Source organism: Eucyclogobius newberryi, unplaced genomic scaffold, assembly GCF_026437365.1.
Source record: "Eucyclogobius newberryi isolate DKJ021-1_F unplaced genomic scaffold, fEucNew1.0.hap1 SCAF_163, whole genome shotgun sequence".
NCBI classification, from domain to species: Eukaryota; Metazoa; Chordata; class Actinopteri; order Gobiiformes; family Gobiidae; genus Eucyclogobius; species Eucyclogobius newberryi.
The window spans coordinates 87,501-107,441 of NW_027315794.1; the positions used below are offsets into that span (position 1 = coordinate 87,501).

The 19,941-nt window shown below is 43.8% G+C and overlaps 2 protein-coding genes across 2 annotated transcripts in view; one reads left to right on the top strand and one right to left on the bottom strand.

Moving 5' to 3' along the window:
* LOC140362365 (MOB kinase activator 1A) overlaps positions 1-6,060 on the bottom strand; it is a 22,736-nt gene extending 16,676 nt beyond the window's left edge. The window contains exons 1-3 of the mRNA XM_072448453.1: positions 5,860-6,060; positions 2,367-2,533; positions 335-428 (exon numbers count right to left, since the gene is read on the bottom strand). Coding sequence (XP_072304554.1) covers positions 335-428; positions 2,367-2,533; positions 5,860-5,873 — 275 coding nt within the window. The 5' untranslated portion in view covers positions 5,874-6,060. The remainder of the gene's footprint in view (positions 1-334; positions 429-2,366; positions 2,534-5,859) is intronic.
* A 5,715-nt stretch (positions 6,061-11,775) lies between these two features.
* On the top strand, positions 11,776-19,629 carry LOC140362366 (bifunctional methylenetetrahydrofolate dehydrogenase/cyclohydrolase, mitochondrial-like). Its single transcript, XM_072448455.1, has 8 exons — positions 11,776-11,933; positions 15,987-16,171; positions 16,244-16,366; positions 16,552-16,704; positions 16,772-16,879; positions 17,391-17,483; positions 17,561-17,686; positions 19,026-19,629. Exons 1-8 carry the CDS (start codon positions 11,854-11,856, stop codon positions 19,172-19,174), a joined length of 1,017 nt encoding a protein of 338 aa, XP_072304556.1. The 5' UTR covers positions 11,776-11,853; the 3' UTR covers positions 19,175-19,629.
* Positions 19,630-19,941: the final 312 nt, after the last annotated feature.

Sequence of the window (19,941 nt, forward strand, 5' to 3'; positions counted from 1 at the left end):
ACTTTACAGCATATTTAGCGGCGAGACTTTTGCCTCGTTCTCCATTTAAACCAATGGATTTCCCATTGGACCGGAAGAGAAATTTTAACAGCTTTTCCCTCTCTTCACATGTGATGGCGGAGCAGAATAAGGTCAATAAAGACTATCTATAAATGTATACGGTAAATGCTTAAAAAGGTTCCGGGAGCCAAAAGTGAGCCAGTCCTAACAGAATTGCCCGGTACGGTTCACTTAAGACAGTGACGCCCCTTTTGAACCGGACCAATCTGCTCCAAAGTGAACCAGAGGAAACAAGGCTCATAGAACTTAATAATGTATGAAATCCTGGACATACCTTGGTCCAGCAGACATGACAGAGCAGCTGGTCTCAGTGCAGAATTCGGTGATGGTGCCGTACAGCATGTTGATCTGGTTGAAGAAGTCCACAGCTGGAACACATGAGCCAAAGTATTATAACATTGCACCCATGAATAAGTCACTATTTAAAGTTCAGTTTCAATTTATTTGCAGAATGCACTGAAAAGTCCATTGGGAGATAGGGTGGCTCAGCAGCTCATGTTACAAGCTTCAAATAATAATAATGTTATTATTAACATCAATAAATAATATCAAAATAAAAATATAAAGAAATGTTTTTTTTTTTTTTTTCTTATTGCATGCAGGAGGCTGTAGGTGAAAAGGAGGGGGCACCATGGAGGCTCTTTACCGAGGGAGTAATTCAACCAAGAACTGCCACTGGACAGAGGCTGGAAAACATCATGCTATTCTCCCTACAAGCCCCATCCCAGCTCCACTGAACTTTCTCATGTTCTCTGAAAAGGAAATCTATGACAACACATTATGTTTGACTGGACTTCCATTGCCTACATTACCTCTGTATAATAAAGAAATTGATATCCACTCTGTAGCCATTTCTATACTGAACCAACCAAGAAGCCTTTGTCCTAATGTAACATGTTTTGGGGAAGTATTTTTGTCACCATGGCCCAGACACTTTCTCTGCACTTCATGACCACATCTTGAAGATAAAACATATCCAAAAGCATGACATCAGGCGAACAAAGCAGCAGCTGACCACACCCCTCAGTGTTGTGGTGCTGAAGCTAAACCAAAATCTCACATGTTCAAAGTGAATGTGCTTTTTACAGTTCAGACCAGGCGTGGGCCGCAGACTCTCCAGTGAAGCCACATGACGGCAAAACCTATTGTTCTGAACCGCTGCTGCTTTGGGCAAAAAAGTGTCCAGTTTGGGTTGAATATTTGAATATGCGGCAGGTTGGAGCATTTCTAAGCGAGTTTAGACATGCAAGAGTCATTCAATGTAATTCTTTAGCACACAGAGCTACATGAGACGAATGGAAATCCTCACAAGTCCATGCATGGCAACACTGAGGGTGAATCAAAAGAGCTGCTCACCGTACACAAATAGGATAATCTATATCCTATTTGGCTTACTTTTTACATTAAAAACATGTCTATACAAACTCAAAAGGATCATAAACATAAATGTATACGTGACATTTCCAGGGATGTCATTTATGTGAAAATGTGAGGGTATTCAGTCACGCTCAAATACAAGTATGAAACTGTCCTATTTTTATATCTGTCCTGTGCGCCTCTACACCACGTTTTAACTTATTTGTGTAATGCATGTGTTTGGATAATGTTAGATGCATTATGCACTGAAATTAAATATTTTGGGTTTTAATGCGATCGATAAACCGGAAACAGCTGTAGCTAATGTGCGCAAGCTCTTTTTTGGCAAAACATGTGTCCTCAACATACAAGTTCTAATCACTGGCAATACAGATAATTATCACAAGCTCCAGTCAGTTAGAAATGATTATTTTCTAGTTAAATCTGCTTTTTGTCATCTTTTCTACAATGGAACACTCCTGAGCAAATGAGAGATTTCACAGACTTTATGCTGCCTTGTTTCAGTCTTTGTTTTCAGTCCGTGTTCCCTTCCCTTCCCTGCGTATCCAAATATCTCACGTTAAAGCATTCTGGGAGCCTAACGTGAATCATAACTTTGGAACCCTCAGATCCTTCGCTTTAGACTGCCTAAACGGCCCGGTATGGTTCACTTAAGACAGCAGAGACACTTTCGGACCGTACCAATCTGCTACAAAGTGAACCAGTGGAAACAGGCCATATGAAACATTACAGGCAAAGCAATACTCGGGCGGGTAATGAACCCTCCAGAAAAGTGACACAGAGCACTTTTAAGACGCAAGATTCACAGGGCAAATATTTTGACCAAATCCCTAACAGATGAAAGGATTTGTTGTTCTTAAAGAAAGTATATTTAAGTTCAGTTTGTTCTATTCTAAGTTATTATTACACTGTAAATCCTCTGGTCTTACTGTTGACAGCGATCCACTCGTTGAGATCCTCCCCCTCGGGCAGCATGACGGCCTGTCGCAGGTTCCCACTGCCCAGCGTGGCCTCAGCGTGTTTCAGGAGCTCATACTGGTGCGATCCCTCCGGGATGTTTTTCTTGGGCTTGAAGGTTTTGGATGAGCGATTGCCACTGCAAACAACCAACAAATGAACAAATAGTGAGGGACAAAGGAGCAGGTTGTGAGAAGGACTCTCTCTGGCTGAGTGAGAAATACCGCTCATCTGTGTTATTGTGTCATCAGCAGAGGCGCTGCATCCCATTAGGCATACCAGGCAATTGCCTGGGGCCCCAGGCCACTAGGGGGCCCCCGTGTTTTTATGTGTTTGTTACAGTTTTAGAAAATTCCAATTGTCAAAGAGACAAGTTGTGGGGAAAAGCGTCTTAAAAGACATTAAAGACAAGTCTTCTCGACATGGTCGTTGGACTCTTTTTTGGATGTTCGCTATCTGTCTAGCCCTGGTAGTGACACCACAGTGAGGACAGAATAGACCGCGAAGATTTTTTGTGAACACTGGTCGGTAGGGCCCCCTAAGAATTTCTGCCTAGGGCCCCCACACTCCCTAGAATCGCCCCTGGTCATCGGTAGCACTCTGAGTGGTGTTGTACATAAGAATTGAAAGCTGTGTAATAAATCAAAATTCATTTTTAACAGCTTGGGTCTTTTTAAGCGTGAGACCTACTGTGTCAATCCTCTGCGCATGGAAGCCAAGGCCAAAATGATGAGGCTAAACTATCTCGTCTGCTTGGAAGCTTTATTTAATACAAACGCTGGAAAATATTAGACCTCTACAAACATTTTCTATATGTGGGATTAATTATCCTGGCTCACAGATTGATCTGTGTCTCACTCTGAATTGAGTTCTTAAGAATCAGTCTGAAAAGTCTCTCACTGAAAGCTGATTGGTCAAAGCATCACAAACGTTGGGTTAGATCCAGTGGTCAGAAAAGCACAGTCCTCTTTCTCATCCACAAATGCACAAAGTGCCATTGTGTGCACATTTTTGAAAAAGTCTATATTCCTCCTAAAATAGGCTGAAATATGGCCTTTAGCGCCACCATGTTTGTTTTGACTTCCGCCCAAACCACAACGCAGCTCTTTGATTGGTTCCAGTCCCGCCTATGGGCCCTAAATGCCATGTGATTGGCCCGTTAAACCACTGGTGCGGCCAGTGAACGAATCAGCGGGAGCCTAACAAGATGGATTCTCAAGAGTTTGTGAATTCATCTTGCTTGTTTATTTGTCGGAGAAGTAATAAATGTGTTATTACTAGGACTTTAGTGTTATTACTAAAAGACATACCCTGAGCGTCAAGGGGCCAATGTGATGTTCTGGCAAAAGATCACAAAATGTTTAAGTAATAGACCAGGTATTTCAAAGTGCACAACTAAGAAGACCACAAGATCACAGGAAATTATGCACATATTTTTTACAGAAACTACTGGTACTTGTAATCTGTGTATTATGTTTAAAAGTATTCTACTTTCTGTTATGGGCCATAAAAATAATGTAATAAAAAGTTGATTGACAAAGACTCATTAGCCCATAAGACCAAATTTGAATAATGAAAAATTGTTTGTCCAATCCTTGATCGTCGGTACATTTTTTGTAAAGGGCCTTTTCCCTGCTGACAGGAGTATGTTCCAAAGATATCTGCCGATTGTGTCCATGACTGGTGCTTTAAGGCTGATACAGGCTTTTGCTGGTGTTTTGAACATATGTTTTTTACCTTTAAAAGTCAAAGAAAAACCATGCCTTAGCTGTCTCTTCTTGAATTCCCCACAGAAGTTGTTGTTGATGTATCTCGTATGATAAGTCTTGAGCAAAAAATACTTTCTTGCTTTTGAACAGGAGGTTTCCTTTCACTTTTGCAGTCTTCATGATGCTCTCCTTCTCATGGTGGTTAAGAAACCGCATTTCAGGTAACATGGCTCATTTACTTCCATCTTTTTTGGCCTGAATGATTTGGTCCCACATGTCACTGAGAGCATAACTCCAGTCCTGGATAAAAGGTCGGGGATCATGGTCTCAAGAAAGCCCTCAGTGTCGTCTCCCCCCTCACCTTCCAGAACTATCACAAGTCTAAGCCCGTTTCTGTAGGAATTAAGGCTCCAAATCGAGAATCGAGAGTCTGTAGTTTCACCACCTCAGCTTCCGTCTCCCATAACTCATCCATATTGCCTAAAAGACGCTTTTCTGCCTCTCGCCTTCAGGCCAGTCACAGCAGCTTCTATTTTCTCAGAGTCTTGTGACTTGTTATTTAGGGTTTGTGTGGGTGAAAATGTGATTTTTAAGGCAAATGTTGGCAGAGACGCGGTGTAACGGAACCGTTTACTTCAGAACCATAACCAGAAGTCTGGGACAAATGTATTGTTTATAAGATTGTTTTTTTTATTATTAATATTATTAAAATACTCATCAGAATGGGGCAACCTGGAGGCAAAGTGTAGAAGACCATAATATTTATTTTTACCAACATCTGCTCGAAATTCTAATGTGGTTAAGTTTTTATAACAAATTAGGGCTCCAAATAACAAGTTTATTTGTAGTCAACTAGACGGCAATTATTTTTTTTAATTAGTCAAAGGATCATTAGATTTTTTTAAATACAATTTTAAACAAATAAAGGTTGAGAATATTTACAAATATAGTGTAGTATTGATGACAATCAGATAATAACAGTTTATTCTGTTGTTGTTGGTCAGTAAAATCTAGTTAAGTCAAAAATACAACTAAGATGGTTTCTTGAAGTCGACTAGTCACAGTCAATTAATCGTTGCCGCCCTGCTGTAGATAAAATTTAAAACTATTGAGGGCTCAACATTTCTGCAAGTATTTGTCCAGTAAAGCCTAAGCATTTTTCCTTCAACAGAAATGCTTAGAATCCGTCACTAGCGCCTAAAAAAACTTAATATTTGGTCAGTTTCTCCATTAAAATCACATTCTGTTCCCCTTCACGTTTGCTCCTTTTTGGAATTCAGTCTTTCTTAGTGTTTGTTTACATTTTTAAGTGTCTATAAAAGCTAGCCAGTGAGAACAAGAGATGTGCAGTAGAAGTACAGTAGAAGTACACTAGTTTAGACATGTTTACCTCTGCCTTTAGACTGTAACAACTGCACTGACAAAGACGAAAGGATCCGAGCCGATGATGCACTGGTGACTAATGTGAAAGGAAAACACGATCACATCAGACACAAGGCGCATCAAGCTATCGAGTTAGCACAAAGTTAAGTCCGCTTGTTCAAAACGACTAAAAATAAATAAATAATAATAAAAAATAAATGCGCGAATAGCAAGAATTGGGGAAACGTTGTCATGAACCAAAGCGATTCTAACTTGAATTGTGAGGTGGATCGTCTTCGTGAGCGACAGCAGCAACTTCCTCTGCTGCTACTGATGATGAACCGCAGCTAACTTTGACTGAGCACCGACGGCTACGTTAAAGATGTGGACTTACAATAAGAAGCTCATCTCTGCCAGAGCTCTCCGGTGGCCTTCAGGTGACGAGAAACGGTCGCAGGGTGTGAGAAAAGCTGTGTTCGAGAGCGGTAGAAGAGAGAACAGAGCCGCTGCGTGCTGGATGTGTGCTGACGCTAGGCTAACTTCACTGCTCTTCCTCTATCTCGGAGTTTGCACGGTGTGGGTTGCCAGATCTGACAAGACGAAGCGAAAGGGCGCGACACCAGCAAAGACGTGCGTGCGTGTGTGTGTGCGCGCGTGCGTGTCTTTGTGTCTGTGTGTGTGTGTGTGTATGTGTGTGTGCGTGCGTGTGTGTCTTGTTTATACATACTGAGGCTAACCATTTTTATTGTTTCCATCCTTTTTAGTATTGAAACTAACATATTTTATATTTTTAATATTTTAATATTTTTAAAATAATTTGCATTAAGGAAATTTACCAAGGTCTACTGTATTTAGCCTCCATTTGCCACCGTTCTGGAATTTTTAACATTCTGATAGAAATAAAACATTAATTTGGAAATGACTGCTAATGTTTTCTAACCCGTCATAAGCATCTTCCTCTCAAATACGAGCCGAAAACGTGGGCTTAAAGGGACAAGATAAGTCCTGATACTAAAGGATCTGGCAACTAAGGCAGTTGCACATCCGCAGACCGCCTTCCCGAAAGCTGAACATGTCCGCTAGAGGGCGCTGTTGAGTCAATCCAAGCTCGATTACCTGACAGTTCGTGGTCAGAGCTGTGCCTCTCCAATCCCAAGAGATGATGACTACTCACTTTTTGGGACAATTATATTAGATTTGTGTTTTGTATAAGACGTGATTCATTTGACTGTTTAAGGCTAAATTGAGTTGTTTAAAGCAGGGGATCTCAATTTTATTTAGGCCGGAGACCCCCTTCTGATCTCCAAAATGGAATTACAACAATATTCTGACGCTCAAACCATGTTTATAACCAAATTCAAATGAGATCACAATTTATCATCGTTGTTATTTTATTGGTGTTGTTGTTTTCATCAAAAAACAGTGATTGTATAAGATATTGTACAAGTTATGTACATGTTATCACATTTTTGGGGGACCTTCAAGTGGGGTCTGGGACCCCCTTGAGAACCACTGGTTTAAAGCATAATCCGCAGATTCCCTGAGCTCTGTCCAATCAGAGCAGGTGCAGTGCTGTTCTGTTTGTGTAGAAAGGAGCAGAGACAGAGGTGACACAGTAAGGACTTTCTCCAGACTCTGTGGTTGTTAGTTAGCAATTAGTTATGTTGCCACTGTAATGTCTTGGTGCCTGCAAAGCCACACTACGATTACAAATAGGAACTAAAAGAAGATAAATGACATGGCCCTATCGTACCTGAAAGATACTATAGTACCATATCATCCAAACAGAGCCCAAGAGTCTCTAAAAGCACAGTAGGAGGTAGAGCGTTTAGCTACCAAGGAACAGAAATAAACACTTACAGTTTCCCAGCTACACTGCCCTAGGAGCAACTATGCTACCTGGACGCTCCTCACCTGCCTGGACGCTCCTCACCTGCCTGGACGCTCCTCACCTGCCTGGACGCTCCTCACCTGCCTGAACGCTCTTCACCTGCCGGACGCTCCTCACCTGCCTGGACGCTCCTCACCTGCCTGAATGCTTCTCACCTGCCTGGATGCTCCTCACCTGCCTGGAAGCTCTTCACCTGCCTGGACGCTCTTCACCTGCCTGAATGCTTCTCACCTGCCTGACCTACCTGGACGCTCCTCACCTGCCTGAATGCTCCTCACCTGCTTGGACGCTCCTCACCTGCCTGGATGCTCCTCACCTGCCTGGACGCTCTTCACCTGCCTGGATGCTCCTCACCTGCCTGGACGCTCCTCACCTGCCTGAATGCTCCTCACCTGCCTGAATGCTCCTCACCTGCCTGGACGCTCCTCACCTGCCTGAATGCTCCTCACCTGCCTGGACGCTCCTCACCTGCCTGAATGCTCCTCACCTTCCTGGATGACCTCTGCTTTACTAGACGAGTCTCTGTCTTGAATGTTTTTGGCTCTACAGTCTCTAACTGCAAATGGATGTGCATCAGTCCTGGACTAAACCCTCCTGGTTTAGACTTGGTTTAGTCCTGGTTTATTCCTGGTTTATACCTGGTTTATACCTGGTTTATACCTGGTTTATACCTGGTTTAGTCCAGGTTTATTCCTGGTTCAGTCCTGGTTTAGCCCTGGTTTAGCCCTGGTTTAGCCCTGGTTTAGTCCTGGTTTAGTCCTGGTTTATTCCTGGTTCAGTCCTGGTTTAGTCCTGGACCATCTGCAGCCTGTCCGTCCATGGGAGTAGGATCTCTCCTCCTCCTCTACTTTCTCCCAAAGGGTTTTGGGCAGTTCTCCCTTGCTCTCAGGACGGGCGATGCTGGGACATTATCAGTTTTCTAATTCCTGTGAACATTGGTTAATCTGCTTCTCTATTATTGACCAATGACTGTTTCATTGTTTGAGTTTCTAACTTTCTTCTGGTAAAATCAACAATTTTTGTTTAGCCCTTGAGGCAACTGCTGTTGTAATTTTGGGCTTTACAAAAATTAAGTTAATTGCATGTACAGTAAATATAGACTATGTGTTTTTGGTCTTGGTCAAATGCAGGGGAGAGGATGACTCTTACTGGGATTATTAAAGTAGACTTTAGGCCTTTAGCTATTTGTCAATTTTGCTCATTCTAACATTTGGTTCATTAGTTTATAATTAATAATGTTTGTTTATGTCAATTTGATTTAGACCTACTCATTTACTTTTTGTTAATGTGCATATTTCTTTTTTGTTGTTGTTTACTATGTAGTGCACAAGCTTATGAGGACTAGCAAAATAAAAATTGTCAGCTTACTTTCTTTCTTTTTTGTTTTTTCACGATACACCACCAGAGACTTTTTTTCTGCCTTTGCGTTAATATCCCAGCCGTGGTCCCAAAGGGCTCAATGTGTGCCCTGCACATGAGAGCAGCTCCAGGCTTACACATCTCACCTCTACCTCTAAAGGGAATAAATGTTGGTAGATAAAAGTGGAGCTCAGATTATGTGTCTTTCATGAAGGCTGCGGTGTTTTCATGCAACATGCAAATGTGGATTGACAAACAGACACAATCAAATCAGACACCAGAGGGTCTACGACAAACTGCACTACTTCAACGTCCATAATGTCTCCTAAGATAGACCTTTTCTTCATTTCTATTATTTTCTGGTTGTTGGAAACATAAAATGTCCTTTAGCTCAGCCGCATCGGAAGGTTCTGGCTGTGAAAGGCAGGATGAAGCTGCTAATATCGGGAACGAGAGCAAAGAGTGTAAGGTGATTATAAAGCTTGCACAGGAAAATGCGTCCTTTGAGGAGTCCAGTGGCATCGATGACGAGCCTAAATAAGGCTGTGGGAGAGGTCAAGGATGCGAGAGTCCTTAGAGATGGCTCGCTGCTGGTTGTGTGCAGCAAAGGAAAGTGATTGAGATTAAAAGTCTGGGTGGAAAGAACATTCTCGTTTCTGACGTTGAAAGAAACACAGTCAGAGGAATTATCACATGCGTCCCTACGATGGTGACTGTGGATGAAGTAAAGGATAATTTAACTGGAGCTAAGATAGTGGACGCTAGGCAGTTGAAAACAATGCGGTTTGGAGAAAGATGTGACAGCTTGTCGGTAATGATAAAACTGAAGGGAAATGCCTGCCTAGTAAGGTGTTCATTGGATACGTGAACTATGGCGTCAGCCCATGTTCCACTGCCCCTGCCTTGCTTTAAGTGCCAGCACTTTGGGCATATTGCAGCGGTCTGCAGAGGGACGCAAAGATGTGGTAAATGTGCAGGAGATCACGAGTATGGGAAGTGTGACGAAGGAGCAAAACTGAAGTGCTGTAACTGTGGGGAAGAACATAGCCCTGCCCTGTGTTTAGCAAAAGGGCTGCTGAGGTGCAAAAAATTACTCTCAAGGCATATCCTATGCGGATGCAGTCAAGAAAGTGTCAAGTAAAGAGGTGAAAGTGACAAATGCTAGCGTTGCTCCCCCAAGTGTGGACCCTCCAAGTGCAAAGGTTCCAAGTGTGAAGGTTCCAAGTGTGAAGGTTCCAGAATTAATGAGAATACCTTGGTTGTGGATAGAGAGGATTTTGTACTCTTTATGGTGGATGTTGTAAACTGTGCTGCTCAAACTCAAAAGAGAACTGAAAGGATCAGGATCATTGCTAAAGCTGCAGGAAGAGTCCTTGGAACAAAAGAGCTTGAATTGGCAGAAATAGAAAACAGGCTAAAGGCGCTAAATGGGAGTCAGAGTGACAGAGGTCTATTTTTGGAGAATCAGAGTGATCAGAGTAAAGAACTGGAGGTAGAGGCGTTGCTTGTTGTTGTTGTTGTTGTTGTTTTATGGCGGTTGGCATCCAATTGTTGCATTACCGCCAGACTTTATTCCTCAGACTTTTCGTAGTTGTTGTTGTGTTATGGCGGTTGGCATCCGAGTGTTGCATTACCGCCAGACTTTATTCCTCAGACGTTTCGTAGTCCTCAGACTCTGTCGTAGTCCGTAAAAGTACTCCTTCCATTGCTTTGGTGTTACAAAGCCCATGAGGTCATGATATGTCTTTGTGACTAGAATAGTTGTTGTTTCAGAGACCAACCGGCTTTATTCCAGGGAGACTCTTCTTCATCTTCCTCTCCTTCTTTGACGTTCGGTGCTTCCACCGTACAGCTTTATTCTTTAGGTTTCATTCTATAGGCTTTAATATTTCCACTGATGTCCCTGCTTGGTAGCCGTAAGTCTACGAGACTGGGCGAGGACAGGAGACCACCCCCATCTCGTCACTCTGATCACTCTGACTCCCCACAAGCAGACCCCCATCACTCCGACTCCCATTTAGCGCCTTTAGCCTGTTTTCTATATCTGCCCAATCAAGCTCCTTTGTTCCAAGGAATCTCCCTGCAGCTTTAGCAATGATCCTGATCCTTTCAGTTGCTTGTCTCCTGTCCTCGCCCAATCCAGTAGGCTGCCAAGCAACGACAACAGTGGAAGTATCAAAGCCTAAAGAACGAAGCGTAAAGAATAAAGCTGTACGGCGGAAGCATCAAACATCAAAGAAGGAGAGGAAGATGAAGAAGAGTCAGTCTGGAATAAAGCCGGTCGGTCTCTGAAACAACAACAACTATTCTAGTCACAAAGACATATCATGACCTCATGGGCTTTGTAACACCAAAGCAATGGAAGGAGTACTTTTACGGACTACGACAGTCTGAGGACTACGAAAAGTCTGAGGAATAAAGTCTGGCGGTAATGCAACAATTGGATGCCAACCGCCATAAAACAACAACAACAACTTCACTTGAATACCAACCGCCATTGCGGTTCGATACCAGACTTTATACTTTTCAGTCGAAAGAATAAGAATAAAGTCTTGGATGCCAACGCTTGGATGCCAACCGCCATAAAACAACAACAACAACAACAACAACAACAAGAGGAAGAGTCTGCTCTGGAATAAAGTCTAAAGAATAAAGTCTGACCAACCGCCGTAAAACACCAAAGACGAACAAGAAGAAGAAGACCAAGAAAGTCTGGCGGTAATGTAAAACTTGGATACCAGCCGCCATCAAACACCAAAGTTGTACTCCAAATTTACAAATAAAATATAGCTGTGTGTGTGGGAAATGAATGATTAACAATTAAAGAAAGAAAAAAAGAAAGAAAGAAAGGTACACGGCGGAAGTAGACCTACAGTTCTGTAGAAGAGGCCTACTATCATGTACTACCATGTATTCTATTATCTTATAGTTCCATCTCCTACTGCCCGCCCAGAGAGGCGTGTCAGCAGCTGAGTGACGTCACGCCATACGTAAGAAGGGCGGGGGCAACACGTTTAACCGCCGCGCACCCGCTCGTCCTTCCTCCTCCTGAGCTCTCTCCTCACGGCTCGGTCCAGCGCTGTATCTTGTCCTCTGTCCTCTGTCCTCTCCTCTCTACTCTGTCCAGCCTCAGACAACATGGCAGCGGTCAGGACCCTCAGGAAACTGTGCCAACACTTCCAGCTCCAAGTGTGCCAAGTGCACACGACAGCCGCGAGGTGAGTTCGCCCACTGCGGATCCAGGACACGTTGTATCCTCTGTTAACCGGCTCTGGACGTGACGGACGCTGTTGTCTCCCCCGTTTTCTGTCTTCATGGGGTTTGTAACGTAGTGTTCGTTCATGTTCCGTGGATTAGTGCGGGAGATACTGGAATAAATGTCCGCCCGCTGTGGCGCGCCCCTAGCGGTTTGCCGGTATCATAGCAGCTTGAGTGGCTGATGAAATCGTGTTAGGTTTTTGCAGGCTGACAGGTCCCGGGCCCCAGGTCCCGGGCCCCTGCTGGAGACCCGGGCTCGTCACATTGAGCTTTCAGCTGTTCAGACCCGAGTATTCTTCTGTTTGGGTTTATGACAGTTTGCAGTGCACTAGCTTTATTCTTGTTCAGGGTGTAAAATGAAGATCTGACGTCTCCCAGACCTAAACCTGGTTATAAGAGGGTTATAAACTGTGAACCCCTTTGTGAGAATGTGCATTGTATCAGTGTAAATATTAATACACGTTTGACTGCTTTTGCGATACATGTTTAAAAAGTAGAATTCTGTACATTATAAACAACTTTCACTCCTACAAGAATCCTATGTACAAGAACATATTTGTAAAGGTCTAGGTACAACAATATTTTTCTATAGATGATAATCTATTATGATAATAGAATATCATCTTTGGCACTATTATCAAATTGCAAAGGCTGTAGTTTTGATAATCAGCCTTTGTGATTTGATAATAGTGCCAACTCAAACTTGGTATTTATATTTTTTCTCTAAGATATTTGAAACGACACTCTGGGTCGTGTAACGTTGGGCACGGCAGCAGCGCGTGTCACTGCTCTGGCACTTTTACACTTGGTTCTTGTTTCTCCTGGTCTGAACGTCCCCACAGGGTCTTGTGGAGTCCTGATTGAAAACGTGTAGGCAGGAACTGTGACACCCATGTGTTTAATCAGCTAATGTCCCACGCAAGGTCCCAAGGGTGCTCCTCCATGTGACGCTGCGCATGAGGACAGCTTCCAAGGCGCACAAGGGTCTCACGGATCACATTTATATGTCTGATAATGTTGGCACAGTTTGTCTTTTAGTTAAAGTTAAAGTTTACACACACTGCATCAAAATGCAACAATTGTATATGATTTTGATGTTGTGTAATGAAGAAATATCCCTTTATAGCACATGATCAACATCTCCACAGTGCAGACACAGGTAATATACAAGTGTGCAAGAGGGCGAATTCCACAGTTTTATAATGCCGACCCATTTTAAACATGACATTTAAAATTGGGTTGGGCGAGTTGACTCTACAGTAATAATATAGTATAGCAGCGCTGGCCATTAAAGCAAAAATGATTGCAAAATGTCTTTAATATTGACCACTTCATGAAGTTTTAGTGTGTGTTTTAACACATAAAATAGCCTCATGTTTTCACAGGATGGACTCTCTTGTCACACTCATGTAACCGAGTCGACAGGTTTTGCTTCCATTCAAATTCAATAGTTTTACAATGTCTGCCCATAGTGATTGTTGAATGTGAACTGTTTCCAAGGTGTCGGTGTAATCCCTCATTCGTCCAGGCGTGTTCCATAGTAGAAAAAGCTTCAGTTGTAGTCATCTGGACTCAGTTTGAAAAAATAGACGTTTCGACTCTCATCCAAGAGTCATTGTCAATAACAGAATTTAGGTCGAGAACTCCGATATTTATACTGTTCTGTGGTAAGACCCGCCCATTGGGAGGAGCCTTCCTGAAGTAGAAAGAGTTGTTGGTTTCAACAGAAACTCCCCCCTTGTATCTACCGAGCTAGCCTATTCAGAATCTTAATGGGCTGTTAAAACCTCTTTGTCTTAGTGAGACCCTGGCTCAACCACCCTGAGTACCTGATTAGCATCTGAATGTCCTCTACCTTTCCAGGGGTTCAGTAACCCATTATAGATAACAGGAAGATTAAACCTAAGCCCTCCATTTCTGTTTAAAGAAGGTCTTTCTTTTTTAACAAAAATAGCTTCCTTGACTCCTCTTTCAAACCATCTTTTCTCCCTGCTTAAAACCTTCACCTCACCGTCTTCAAACGAGTGATTAGAGGCTTCAAGGTGGAGATGCACGGCAAATGCCGTGCATCTCCATCTTGCATCTCCACCTCCATCGTGCATTCTGAATAGGCTAGCTCAGTAGATACAAGGGGGGAGTTTCTGTTGAAACCAACAACTCTTTCTACTTCAGGAAGGCTCCTCCCAATGGGCGGGTCTTACCACAGAACAGTATAAATATCGGAGTTCTCGACCTAAATTCTGTTATTGACAATGACTCTTGGATGAGAGTCGAAACGTCTACTTTTTCAAACTGAGTCCAGATGACTACAACTGAAGCTTTTTCTACTATGTTTCCAAGGTGATTATAGTCAACAGGTGAGACCATGTCCTGGTTTGGTCTCAAGTCTGTGGCTCATAGGTTTAAGTCAAGTCCAAGTCCTTTCAAGTCTGTGGCTTGTATTTTCTGCTCCCAAATGGAGAAGTGGGAGGGGCATGCTCCACTTTGTTCAGTCAAATTAGACACAGAATCTAACTTTCAAAATACTTTTCACAAATCCGATTACCAAAGCAGTGTATCATTCCAGTCACTACTGTGTGATAGAAAAAGATTAGTTTCTTTAACGCTGTGTATATCTTTAGCTCTTGTGTATATTAGTGGGCAAACACAAATGTTCCTCATCAAGTTGACTTTGCAAACATGGAGTATAATTGTACTCAGCCTGTGTTAATCTGAGGGACTGTTGGGATTGTTGTCAATAACATTATATTCAGAGGCTTCATGTATTCGTACAGTTCTTTTTTTTTCTTTCTTTTTCGATCAGTTCTTTTCTTCGTTTTAAGTTGGGTTAGGCAGTTTTTTGAGACACAAGTTTTAAATGGATGCTTAAGTTTGAGGAGTTCCACGTTCCTCGCTGGTGCTGGGGGACTGTGACCGTCTGCCCTCACCCCGTTTTCACACATAGTGGGTCAATTAGCAACAAAAAGCCTGTTACATCACGGCTCCTCTGCTGTAGCCCGCTTATATAAGGTTAGCGCGCTCATTTCCATATGAAGAGACAAGAGTATGTTTGCTGTACATACTGAGACGGGCTTCAGGCGGCTGCCGTGTCTGGAAAAGCTGCTAACGCTGTCGTTTGGCACGCTACAAATGTAGCAGGGCAAATCTAGATTGTCATCATTAGAATTCTTTCAAATTGTAATATTGTATGAGTTTGAAATATAGTTGAATGTACATAGGGTACATGCAATTCTAATTAGGCTCTAAAAATAGCATTTGCACATTTTTTTCTGTATTAATTTTCACTCTTGCTTTATGTAATACACCAGCTGGTGCACAGGGTAACGCTGGCACTCGGGTCCAAGTGTCTGTCAGGTAGAAAGGCACTTTTAGCTAGCTAATTTTAGCCAGCGCACACAGCTCCAGGGGCTGATGGGGGATATGGATTACACTGTAGGGCCCATGGGCCCGGGGGCCGTGCAGTGTGGGGCGTAGGAGACTGGGGGCCGTACAGTGTGGGGCGTAGGTGACTGGGGGCCGTACAGTGTGGGGCGTAGGTGACTGGGGGCCGTACAGTGTGGGGCGTAGGTGACTGGGGGCCGTACAGTGTGGGGCGTAGGGGACTGGGGGCCGCACAGTGTGGGGCGTAGGGGAATGGAGGCCGCACAGTGTGGGGCGTAGGGGACTGGGGGCCGCACAGTGTGGGGCGTAGGGGACTGGGGGCCGTACAGTTTGGGGCGTAGGGGACTGGGGGCCGTACAGTGTGGGGCGTAGGGGACTGGGGGCCGCACAGTGTGGGGCGTAGGGGACTGGGGGCCGCACAGTGTGGGGCGTAGGGGAATGGGGAAAAGTGCTGGATGCATTCCTTATAATTACCTGAATTTCCCTTTTTGCTTGTGCCAAATCTCCCCGTTGCCTTGTAGAAGAGCACGCTCTTTGTTTCTATACAAACTTTACTGCTGTACGAAGCCTGTGCTACATAGAATGTCTCTTGTAATACTTTAAATACTTAATACTTGATTGTGTGTCTCCAGACAAGAGGCCGTGGTGATCTCTGGAAGGAAGCTGGCACGGCAGATCCGTGATGAGGCACGGGTGGATGTGGAGAAATGGGTGCTGGCGGGGAACAGAAGACCCCACCTCAGTGTGGTGCTGGTGGGGGACGACCCAGCCAGCCACTCCTATGTCCTCAACAAGACCCGGGCAGCGGCTGATGTTGGTGAGGAGCACTGCTCACATTAGAACGTGTGGAAGCTCTCAGAGCTTAGTGTAACTGTGGTGTGGTCTTCAGGAATCTCCAGTGAGACCATCTTGAAGCACTCGTCCACCAGTGAAGAGGCGCTGCTGGACCTCATCGACAAACTCAACACAGACCACCGTGTGGACGGGCTGCTGGTGCAGCTGCCTCTACCAGGTACAGGCCCCTCTGTGCTTCTATACTGGGTCAGTGAGCGTCACTGGGCTCGCAGAGTTGCTCTCGCTCCAGCAGCAGACTGTTTGCAGTTGCTTCTGTAGCAACTGTTCTATCCTCCAGCACTGCGGGAGAGGCTCCTCAGGACTTGTCATGTGATTTATATCATGTTTGTTCTGTTTCTGCAGACCACATTGATGAGCGCTTGATCTGTAACGCCGTGGCGCCCACCAAGGACGTGGATGGCTTCCATGTGGTGAATGTGGGCCGGCTGTGCCTGGACCAGTCCACCATGCTGCCTGCCACTCCCTGGGGCGTGTGGGAGATCATCAAACGCACAGGTACTGCCTACTCCTGCCTCGCCTTCTCCTCTGCTCTTCGACTGTCCTGACGTGTGTCTGTCTGCAGGCATCCCCACGCTGGGCAAGAATGTGGTGGTCGCAGGCCGCTCCAAGAACGTGGGCATGCCCATCGCCATGCTCCTGCACACGGACGGGCAGCACGAGCGCCCCGGAGGTGAGCGCAACTAAAACACAGAGGGGGCATAATTTGGCCATCACTGCTTTAGATGAACTTCAGGTTGTTTTTGTTTTTGTTGTTGTTGTTGTTGTTGTTGTTGTTGTTGTTGTAACCATTGTAACTCCCTCCACGTGTGTATTGGGTTGCATAATGTCTTCAAGCTGTGGTCCTGCTCCACATGTGTCTGTTCTGAGCCAATCCCAGCTCACAAAGAGCAGGAAGTACAGCAGGGCTCAATGAGACGTGAAGAAGGCCCATTCAAGGCACAGAATGAGACGCAATCTATCTGCCATGACTTCTAAAGGAGCACAAGGAGCTCTCCTCATAATTATTCCCCTCAGTCCTGCAGGTCCACAGTCATTGTGGCTGTTGTTTTGGTCGACACCAGACGGGCCCTGACCTGACCGTGCAGCTAAATGAGAAAAACAACTCCACTTAAGTTAAACATCAAACGTATATGTGACTTCTACTCATTAGACTGATTTCTATTTGTGTGTGTGTGTTTCAGGCGATGCCACAGTCACCATCTCACACCGGTACACGCCAAAAGAGAAGCTCTGCCAACACACCAAGATCGCTGACATTATCGTGGCTGCAGCAGGTTCGAACCGCTTCTGACCGCAGCACTTGGAAGAAACTTTCAGATGGATTTATCTTATTGAACTATGGTCATTTTAGGAATCCCCAACCTCATCACTGCAGACATGATCAAAGAAGGAGCAGCCGTCATCGATGTGGGCATAAACCGGATACAGGACCCAGCGACGGGGAAGAGCCGGCTGGTGGGAGACGTGGACTTTGAAGGTACGGGGGTCTACAGCGGGTCTACACTGGGGGTGCGCTTCACCGGGGGGTCTCTACACACTCGATGGGGGGGTGCTCTACACTGGGGTTCAGCTGTCAGTGAGGGTCCAGAGCTAAGGCTGGGGTAGTATTGAACTGTAACATACGTGGATCATAATTTAAAGTGAACGTGACAAAAGGGGCAAAACTCCAATTCAAACCTTTCACTGCTCTGATGAAGCAAGCGTTCATTACATAACACTCAAAGGAACAAATGTTTCCTCTGACGCAAAAAATGTGTAAACGTGTGCTTCCGACGTTGAGCTGGGTCGAGGGTGTGTTTGTGTATTTTGTGTGTGTAACCAGGGCAGCTGCGAGGTCTGAAAAGCATAAGAAAAAGTTATAAATCTGATAGTACCAAATATAAGGCCTTCAAAGCATCAATTTTTAAACTAATTGTCTTAAATGTCCTTGTTTATGGTTTTAGTCGCAGTAATGTTATATCTTTTGTAAGAATATTTGACGTTTTATGCTTTAAATCCATCCATTCGCATCAGTTCGATGTCTGTCTTGGATTTGAAATTATAACCCATAATAGACTAGGTCTAATAACATTGTATTAAATATTATAAAGGTAGTAAGATCATAATTATGTCTTATCAATGCATATAGTTTGTATCAACACACATCTTTATCCGTATTGGTGTTCTTTATAATCAATTTTTGTTTCAAAAGCAAAAAAATGCTATCTCAAATGTGTGTTCTTTTGCCTGGCATTAAATTTGACCTAAATTCTTAAAAAGCTCTTACATTTCTTAACAATGTAAAGAGCTTTTGAAATCATCAAGTCGAGTAATCGAAATGAATGCTCTGCGCTCTATTCACTTTAAATCCGTGTTTCTAAAAGAACATTTCTTTCTGTTTAAACAAAGGGTTTTGTGTTACACAAGGCCTGTGTAGCGCTGGACTCTGCTGTTGTGATGCTAAATGGCTTGACCGCATACATCTGAAAGAGTGAACCTTTGAGCTCGTAGGATTCATGTCGATTGAAAGTTTGAATCTCTTAAACATGGGCAGATTAACAAGACATTGGGACTGGACTGTCTTAAACCCCGACATTCTTTTTTATTTTAACATGTTTCTAGGACCTAAAACCCAAACGATGTAAACAATTGCTGGATACCTGCAGAATGTTCTTTGGGCTGCAGCAAATATGAAAATGAAATAACTGATACTTTAAAAAAAACTAACTCGAGACCACTCTTAATTCTCTTGCAATTGTCTGTGTCGTGTTTCTTTGATCCTGTTGTATGATAAAACTGCTGAAGTCGTCCTAACTGGTCTTCTTGTCGTTGCTCAGGTGTGCGACGGAAGGCGGGCTTCATCACGCCGGTCCCTGGAGGAGTGGGGCCCATGACTGTGGCCATGCTGATGATGAACACGGTGAAGGCGGCTAAGAACAGCCTGCTGTGCCCCTCCGAGAGGGTCCGCATGGCAGCCGCGTCCTGATGGAGCCCTGTGTGCACCGCTCCAATGACATTCCACCTCCTCCCTCCCCCAGCAGGTTAACCGAGAGCCCCCCGGGGCTCCTTTGCATACGGGCGGGGAGGAAGACGGCACCAGCTCGGCCATGTTTAAACTGTTACTCACAAAGCAGCTAAAAGTTACACTACAATATTATTTATCATCAAAATGTCTGGAATGAAAGACACAGGAGAATTTTAAGATTTATTTATTACTGCAGTAAGTATTTAAGCAAATAGAGTTTGGTCCAAAAGGCTGAAATGATGGCGCAGAGCTAGCCGTTGCCGGTTACTGTTTTTGTTTTATTCTTTGGTGGTTTAGCCTTAGTTACAAAGGGCTACCAAAATCAGGACTGAAGATATGTAATATGTAATGCCAGCTTTAAGAATTCACAATTGCCTTTGTAAAGATTTTGAATAAATATTACATTATCTTCTCAACAGTGTCTCTGTATTCTTTCATGTAATAAAGTGAAATTAATATGTATCAACAATAATTGAATTATTCACAGGTAAACTGTTTAAAAAATAAGGGTAAGTGCATTACAGAAGACAAACTAAGTGTAGGCTATTATCCAAGATGTCGCACATAAAGAACATTCAAAAGTAATCATTTAATGTACATTCCATTCCATTTATACCCTTCATAAGGTAAATTATCATGCAGAACAAGTCCCAAACTGGCCAGCAGCAACTGTGTTAAGTCATGTGCATGTGATAAGCCCATTCCTTCAAGATGATTATCTTGTTTGT

Excerpts from the sequence above, each read along its gene's own strand:
- LOC140362366 (XM_072448455.1), top strand. The coding sequence starts at position 11,854 with ATGGCAGCGGTCAGGACCCTCAGGAAACTGTGCCAACACTTCCAGCTC. Across the intron at positions 16,880-17,390 it reads GCAGCACGAGCGCCCCGGAG|GCGATGCCACAGTCACCATC; the intron begins GTGAGCGCAACT and ends TGTGTGTTTCAG. Across the intron at positions 17,687-19,025 it reads GGGAGACGTGGACTTTGAAG|GTGTGCGACGGAAGGCGGGC; the intron begins GTACGGGGGTCT and ends GTCGTTGCTCAG.